This window comes from Gorilla gorilla, chromosome 19 (assembly GCF_029281585.2).
Source record: "Gorilla gorilla gorilla isolate KB3781 chromosome 19, NHGRI_mGorGor1-v2.1_pri, whole genome shotgun sequence".
Classification (NCBI taxonomy): Eukaryota; Metazoa; Chordata; class Mammalia; order Primates; family Hominidae; genus Gorilla; species Gorilla gorilla.
In genome coordinates this window covers 102,467,619-102,476,549 of record NC_073243.2, presented here as the reverse complement: position 1 = coordinate 102,476,549, position 8,931 = coordinate 102,467,619, and the positions used below count along the sequence as shown (strand labels likewise).

Below are 8,931 nucleotides of genomic sequence, written 5' to 3'. Positions count from 1 at the left end.
ATTTCACAAGAAGTCCATTCTATTCCTATAAAAGCAGGGAGATAGCCATTCATCTTTGGGATCCCTCTGGGAATTCTTTAGAAGCAGTGAGGCTCAGCCTATAACTGACAAGCTCTGCTCCGCACATTCCAGTGGATCTGGGTGCAAAAGCTGACCAAGCGGCTGCGATTTGCAGGGGTGGAAACCTGGAATGTAACAAAATACAAAGCATGGGAAAAATGTGTGGCATTTTCAGTTTAAGTTGGCCAGCTGAGCTAGCTGAACTAAGCCCTGGCTAAACTCATATGTGGGCAAGGGCAGCTATCACCAAAGATAAGCCCTCTGAGAGTGCCTTTAGAGGGTTTATAGCTATAGATATGGAAACCAGTCCCACCCGAGAAGACATTTTTATTTTTAACATTCTGGAAGCATGCCATCTGTAATCAGTTTGCTCACTCTGAATGAGCTCGAATGATTCAATGAGTCTTTAAAATTCTTTACTACAGGCAATCAAGCACAACTTTGATGCCCCGAGGGGTTAGAGTTTCTATTCCCTGATCATTTGCTCCAAGCACCTTCTGTTCAAAAAAAAAAAAAAAGAAAGAAAAAGAAAGAAAAAAGAAAAGAAAAGAAATATGCTTTTTAGGTTTGAGTTTGACCCTTAAGATGAGTTTCAAAGTAACCTCTTTTTAAAGACAATGTCCATGGACTTTGGTTTTTTGTTTTTGTTTTTTTTGCTATATTTCAATCACTGCACGTGCTTGTGTTCAATGGCCTGTAAAATGTCTTGTGTACTCTGAAAGGAGAAGGAGTTCATATTGGAACGGCAATTGTCTATTTGGATTCTAAAAGTATCTGGGTGCACAGTATTTATCTGTTAGCCTAAACACAGTATTTATCTGTTAGCCTAAACACAGTATTTATCTGTTAACCTAAACAATCTGATTGTAATGGGGAAGACTAATTGAGGTTTAATCATGAGTTCGTTCACAATGGAGATTCGGTCACCTGTGTTTTCCCCATGAACAGGAACAGAATATCCTGGTAGAAGTACACCTAGTTCTGCTCCTTTTCTTTTTTGGTAGAATTTTTTTTTATTGTGGCTATATATATATATATGTTATATATTGTGTATACATATACATATAATAACATTTACCATTTTAGTGTATAAGTCAGTGGCCATCAGTTGTGTAACTATCACTACTATTTCTGGAAGGTTTTCACCATTCCAAACAGAAATTCTCTATCCATTAAGCGATCACTCCCCATTTCCCCTGCCCCCTAGCCCCTTGTAACTTCTACTCTGCTTTTTGTCTCTCTCTGATTTTGCCCTCTGTGTGGGATGGTACAGTATTTGTACTTTGTGTGTGGCTTATTTCTTTCAGCATCATGTCCTTAGGGTTTATCCATGTTGTGACATGTATACAAACTTCATTCCCGTTTAAGGAGTATTCCATCGTATTAACACGCACTTTGTCTCCGCATTTATCTGTTGGTGGACACTTGTTTTATTTCCACGTTTTGACTATTGTGAATAATGCTGCTATGAACACGGGTGCACATGCATCTGTTCCAGTTCCTGTTTTCAGTTCTCTTGGGTGCATATCTAGGAATGGAATTGCTGAGGAATGTAGTCATTCTATGTTTAACTTATTGGGGAACTGCCAAGCTACTTTCCATAGTGACTGCATCATTTTACGTTCCCATATGGTAGGATTATTTTATTCCCAGATATTTGCTACCCTTCTGTGAGGAATTCCGTATCTCTCCTTTTTACTCTGGGCTTGGCTGCCTGATATGCAACTGGATATGACGAAAGCTTTAGACTTCCCCGGTCCCCATCGTTTTCACTCCTTCCTCTAGCCTGTTCCAAACAGGAGCTGATCCTGCAGGAGTGTGAACAGTAACAGGGCTGCTGAACAGCCACAGCCAGTGCGCGACACAAGTGAGAATGAACCTGTGTCTTGGAGGTGCTGCGGTCCTGGCGCCATTTTGTCCCACAGCAAAAGCAGCTCCACATACCTTTGATTGTTCCCTTGGCCTCTCCTCTTTTCACTTGTGCGTGATTCTCTGTGGGGTTTCTGTTTCCTTTCTTTGCCAGGTACTTTTACATGTGCTGTTTCCTTTTTCTAGAATTAGCTGTCCTCCAAAACCTGTGACCGATTATTAGGGGGAAGCATACAAAACTGTCATTGTTGCAGATAGAAAGTCATCAAAGTCTAGCAGTTTCCTACGGTTAACATAACTAAAAACAACAATGGCAGCAGCCAGGCATTGTGCTGGGAACTGGGTTCCACTAACCCCTCAGCTCCTCTCATTAAGCTTGGAATGATTCCTAACCCCATTACGAAGATGAGGAAATGCGAGGCTCAGGCTCATCAAGTCACTTAGCTCATTAGTGGTGGATCTAGACTCCAAATCAGGCTCTTAATTAGGACCCTCTATCGTTCAACGTTTTCCCTCCCATGCACTCTTCTCTTCTCTGGAGGGGCTGCTGGAGATTCCTCGTGACAGTACTTGTTACAGTTCCCATTACCTGGAGGTTATATTCATTTGTGCTCACAATGGTGAAGAAGCTTAGCCAAGCATGTGGTATGTATTATTCTTAATCCCATTTTGCAGATGAAGAAATTGAGACTCAGCTCATGACAGTGCTAACTGCATTGCACAAAAGTTGCCTAAATCACCAAAATAAGCAGGTGCGGTTCTAGGGAGGAGAGCTGAGGAGACTGGGTTGTTGGCTTTGTGAACGCAGTGCTGTGGCTTGCCTACAGACTAATGACCTGTCTTTCAACAGGACTATACAAATCCAGTCAGCCTCCCAATCTAAAATGTCACACTCAAGGTTCCCTCTCTCATCCCATAGAGTTGCAACCAATGCTGCTGAAAACATCATACCTCATGATCAAAGGCATAAGTCCTTAGTTCAGGAATTTCAAATATTTTAGCAGATAAGCAGTGGTATTTTGGAGACTATTAATCATGAAACCAAACTTCGTGACCAAATCTTATATCTGGTCAATGTTTCTAGAAGCCACCAGGCTGGGTTTCAAGTGAAGTAAGACTTACTAATTTCCAATCGCAAACACAGCATCTGCTGTTCAAATGGGTGTGGTTTTTTTTTGCCAGAGGACATTCCATGTATTTAGTGATATAAGGTCCTAGTCCACTGTTAGCCACTTATTTATTTTCTACACTCCTTTCCATCTGTTCAACCTCAGAAGAATCTGAAACGTCCCCAGCAGTTGTGGAATTTGGGTTATTCAAGTGGTGCCCACCAAGTGCCTAGTCCAATCTAGCTACAGGACTTAATCCCCGCACACTCCCAAATTCAAATTCCACCTGGCACACTTAACGTGTGTGCTTATCTTGTAGTACTCACACCGATCCATGGGAGGGAGAGAGTTTAAGTCATGGAAGCAAAAGCTCTCTCAGAAGAGCATGCATCCCAACTTCAAAAGTAGAAACAGAGTGACACTGTACCTTTTTTCCTCAGAAATGTTGAAGTTTGAACAAAATGAATCTTTAGTATTTTTAAAATTGACCTGGGCCAGGCACGGTGGCTCACACCTGTAATCCCAGCACTTTGGGAGGCCGAGGCAGGAAACTCACCTGAGTTTGGGAGTTCAAGACCAGCCTGGCCAACATGGTGAAACCCCGTCTCTACTAAAAATACAAAAAATTAGCTGGGCATGGTGGCACATGCCTGTCATCCTAGCTACTCAGGAGGCTGAGGCAGGGGAATTACTTGAACCCAGGAGGCGGAGGTTGCAGTGAGCCAAGATCATGCCACTGCACTCCAGCCTGGATGACAGGGCGAGACTGTGTCTCAAAAAAAGAAAAAAAAAATTGACCTGTCGTCAGAATTTAAGTCAATTTTTGATTTAATATTATGTTGATGATCTTGTGGAGAAATGTTTAAAATAGAAACAATATAAAACACCAAAAATAATAAAATGAAACCCACACTTCATTGATATAAATATGTTTTAAATTTTAGGATACAATCGCCAATTCCTGATTCCCAGTCAAAAAGATTAAGTAGATCCAGATGTCACAGATGTGAATCCACATGTTTACATCACATCTTGAAAACAATCATTATTTTAATCCTACCAAGGTATAAGTTGCTGTATTAGTGAGAGACTAGTTTTGTGTAGAATGACAGCAGTAAAGACAGCAGTGAAACAAATGTCCATGAGCTATCTTGAATTTGTATTGACTCTCCCCAAAATCTTAATGTTTTCAGCTCATTGAAGAAATTTTCCTAGTACATACACTTCTCCTGGCATAAAGTTTTCCTAGAGAGTCTGCAATTTTTAGGTAAGAAAGAATATTAATAATAAAAAAGGAACTTTCTACTGATCTCAAGTTTGTGTTAATATGATGTTCAGTCTAACTCCAAACTCATTCCCAAGCAAGACCCTCTTTAAAACATGTGGGTCTCCCCATCCTCGTCATTTGGATTTTTCTCCATTATGGGTGCCATCTGTCTGTAACATCTGTCATCCCTTTGATTGCCAATGTGGATTTCGATAGTCTGGCTGGTTTCTTTCTCTCTTGCATATTTCTGACTACCTGTTTCTCTTCTCACCCAAAGAGGTATAACTCTACAAGGACAAAAGTTATGGAAACTATATTTTCAAACCTAAAATCACAACATCCATAGCATAAGAAGTATGCCTGTACTTAAACGTACTATGGGGCAAAACATTTGAACTGTCTGAAGCACCTAGGATGCCTGGTCATCAGCCTGAAGAAGACGGATGGTAGACATCAGATGTCTTTCTAGCACCTTCTTGTCCGGAGCATTGTATCTTCAAGCAATTGTTACACTTGAATGAGTGACTGAGAATTTAAAAGGCATTTATCATTGGTGAGACTTTTGAACTAGTGTTTAACATTCAAATTGTGACTATATATATATATATATATATATATACACACACACACATATAATATTTTTTTTTTAGATAAGAGTCTCACTCTATCACCAGGCTGGAGTGCAGTGGCACAATCTCGACTCACTGTAACCTCTGCCTCCCAGATTCCAGTGATTCTCCTGCCTCAGCCTCCCAAGTAGCTGGGATTACAGGTGCACACCACCACACCTAGCTAATTTTTGAGTTTTTAGTAGAAACAAGATTTTGCCATGTTGGCCATGCTGGTCTCCAACTACTGGCCTCAAGTGATCTGCCCGCCTCGGCCTTTCAAAGTGCCAGGATTACAGACATGAGCCACCTTGCCCAGCCAACATTTATCTTCTTAAAAGTCTATTTCTATAAGCACACAGATTTAGCCTTCTCTGTTGGTGTCATCATCTTCAGTCAGTGGAGACTGTGCAGAACCCCTGGAATTAGGGACTGAAAGAGCCAATGTCAGAATAGAGAGTGGGACACAGTAAGATAGCCCTTCTCTCCTGATTTGGGCCTGCTCATTGAACCCCAATCTAAAGTGGAATGGAATAAGACTGCTGGGTCACATTTCAATAAGAGTCTGCCTCCTAGTGCAGAGACTATTTGGAAGCCACAGCCAGAAGCCACTTAACTGAGCAGCAAGTGCTGCCACAGTCTGCAATCAGCAGTCAACTGGCCTCACCTATGGGCATGCGATTCCACAGCCAAGACTCCCCAGGGCATAATGTCCAGCCCCATCTCTAAAGCTACAACAGTGGGTACAAAAAGATGTTGCACCATGATAGAGGTCAACCCACTGTTCAATGAGGACAAAAGCAATTTGGCAAAGCTGGCAAGTGCAGATAAGCGTGGCTCCAGAGAGACAAAATCTCAGTCTGTTTTGCTTCTCAATTTGAGCAATTAGTGTCCTACGCAATACCCATCAATTCAAAAGCTAGGCAACGTTTCTGGAAGAAATACATTTCTAGGAAAGTAGACTATGAAAATGTTTTTAGAATTGTTTTATTATGAATTCTTTTTTTAAACATTTCTTGATAACAGTATAAAAACCTAGTCATATCTTAATAGTTATCTAATTAGCTAACATTATTAAAGCAGGAGTTGCATGAAATAGAATCAGAATTTAGTATCAGAAAAAAAAAACACATGAGAGTTGTATCATGACAAATTCCTCCCTGAATGTTTGAAATTGCTCCCACTCTTTCAGGTACACGTATCACAGATTCAAGGAACAGAATATTCTCTGAACTTGAGAAAAAGAAAAGTGACTTTTCATTGTCCTTTCCCCCAATCAGAAGCAATAATTACATCCAGGATACAACTGATCTTCCCACAGCTGGCTTCCTGAGTGCGTGATTAGCTACAAAACTTCCTACCTAGTGGGACGTGGGAAAATGAAATAGCAGGAAGATGGAGGCTGTCATTTTGCTCCTTGGGGAATGAAGTGTGAAACCTGTGGGAAGTTGAGAGTACACTCAGAGCTTAGTTCCCATGCCCAAGAAGATAAGTACGTCCCTGAATCTTCTGAAGCAAAATCCTTCATTGGTGTATTATAACCAGGCCTGTGTGGCTTGGGTTAGAAAAGCTGTATTTGGGTTCCTATTACTGGTGATTGACAAATCTAAACCTAAACCTACTTTGCATCATCGCGCCTGAACTACAAGTTACAGCTGAGCTTAAGAACATTTTTTACTTCATTTACTTGTCTGGAAGCAAAATGGTTCTGAAGCTGTTTTGGAAATATACAAGTATATCTATCTCCATAATCTATCTATCTATCTATCTATCTATCTATCTATCTATCTATCTATCTATCTATCTATATATCTCTTAGTATTCAAAATCTCAACCAAACAGAAAATGCATTTGTGACTTGAAGCAGACGGAGACACCCCCAGCTCCACCCACCTACTGATGTTGCTTCATTGGGAAGACAGGCAATGCAAGAGGAGTTCCAAATTACCACTCTGGGTTGAATGGGTCTCAAAGTCAGGCACACAAATACAAAATAAAACATCTTTGCAAGTTATTGTCTGTTCAGAGTGCACAGCTTAGAGAAATGGAAAACAGGCATTCAGTCCTCGACTCCTCCTCCTCCTCCATGTGTCTTCCCCTTTATCAGTTGATTGGCCATGTCACCATGGCATCTAGGCTCTCTGCAGGATGAAGTAGGAGAATATGCTTATAAGGATGGAGAAGGCCTGCTTGTCCTTGCTTCCTTTGTGATCTGAGGAGAAAGAATGGCTCCACTGCCTGCAACTACAACAGACAGAATAGAAATAATATCCAGGTAGACAAGAAATGAACCGTCAGCCCGTTAAGGTCAGGATAAACCATTGAAGACGAGGCGTCAGATATTCATGGACCATACAGCATTCATGTGTCCTTCTGACATCACGAGTTCAAACAAGTGCTTTTCTTTTTCATCAAACTTTTAATTTTGAAATAATTGTAGATTTGAATGCATTTCTAAGAAGGAATACAGAAAGACCCTGAGCAATTTACTCATTTTCCCAATGGTAACAACTTGCAAGATGATAGTACAATATCACTACCAGGATATTGAAATTGATGTAATCCATCAACATATGTTGTGCTTTCAAAATCAGTTTAACTGCTTGAAAAAGTAGCATATCCACAGAAATACCTCAGGCTGGATAAACAGGCCTGAAGGGGACATGTTGTATATTTATGAACAGGCTGCTTTGTCTGGCTGAGGGAAGTGTGGCAGGCATGGGTAAATCATTGAATCATGGGTTCTTTGAACTGATCCAACTTCTCTCTCACTGACAGCACTTACTGTGGCGGAGGAACTTTTTTGCATTTTGTTTCAATTTAGGATTTCCTAAAATTAAGATGAGAGAGTGTCCAGAAGGGTATATACCAATCACAAGGATGAAGAACAGAAAGATGAACCTTCTGATGTGAAACTTTAGAGAAGAGAGAAAAACTTTTATCATGCAGTGGGAGAAGTAGAGGATCAGGAAGGACAGGATAGACAGCAACGCGCTGATGGGTGCACCTCTGCCAGGAACCCTGCTGCCGGCCACTGTGTTTCTCATTTGCCGGGTGTGCCTCCCCAAAGAGAAAATCAAGAGCAAAACAGCAACAAGGAAGATAAGCAATGGCACTGAGAACTCAGCAACAAAAGAGAAAATCTGTATAGCCAGTGTATCTTCTTTTTGAATTGTGGTATTTTGGGAGAAAAAGTTCCTTAAGAAGTATGGGACCATAAACCCTGCATATTTGCTATGGAAAACACAAATCATAGATACATATAGCAAAGACCCCAGGATCATCCAAGGGACCAGCTTGGATATCCTCATCTTCAACCAGATGAAGAGTGGGTGACGGACGCTGGCAACCTTGGCACAATAGAAAACGCCGAGCCATGTGGCAAGCCAAAGTTCCAATTCATTTATAAATAAGAGAATTGCACAATTCGCAGAACACATGATGAATTCTATGAAGAAGATAACAATCACATTAACGTAGAAGATGAACAACTGCAGAAAAATTCTAGAAACTGCCAGACAAGAAAGAAGGAGATCCAGCGGAGCCATTTTTCTGTGCTTGATCAAGTCAATGCCATTCACCACCACAATGATGCCATTTGTGAAAATCCCAAGAAGAAATTGTATCACTGCAAGAAGAAAATAGATAATGAGGTGAGACTCTAGCATTTTAGGAATGAAAAATTATTTACTTAAAAAATAATGAAGTTATAGAGTTGTGGGCAGGTTGGGTTGTTCACGCTCTTCAATTAGATCAGGACTCCTCTGGGGAAGAAGACTAACAATAAAGGCATGGGGCAGGAAGGTGGTGTACATTTGTTTATGTCACTGCTTTCTCTATTTAGTTCTGAGACAGTCAAATAAGGAGGAGATACTCTAGCATCAATTTGCTTCTTATTGATGGCTTTTGCATTTTACAGGTTTACCTAGCTTTCAAAATCATCACAGGCAAATAATGGAATCAGACACCTTCAGACAGCTGGGAGAACAGCTCCTCCATAGTAATTAGCCAAAGATAC

At 40.8% G+C, this 8,931-nt stretch overlaps 1 protein-coding gene across 10 annotated transcripts in view; it reads right to left on the bottom strand.

The window, feature by feature from the left end:
* Positions 1-2,012: 2,012 nt before the first annotated feature.
* TAS2R1 (taste 2 receptor member 1) overlaps positions 2,013-8,931 on the bottom strand; it is a 286,550-nt gene continuing 279,631 nt past the window's right edge. For 7 of the 10 annotated variants that reach the window (XM_063700844.1, XM_063700843.1, XM_055367631.2 and 4 more), the window contains one exon: positions 5,884-8,541. In XM_063700844.1, the coding sequence (XP_063556914.1) occupies positions 7,682-8,461 (780 nt within the window). In that variant the 5' untranslated portion in view covers positions 8,462-8,541 and the 3' untranslated portion in view covers positions 5,884-7,681. Of the gene's footprint in view, positions 2,136-5,883; positions 8,542-8,931 lie in introns of those variants that run through there. The other 3 variants (XR_010131808.1, XR_010131809.1, XR_010131816.1) reach the window with 2 other exon arrangements.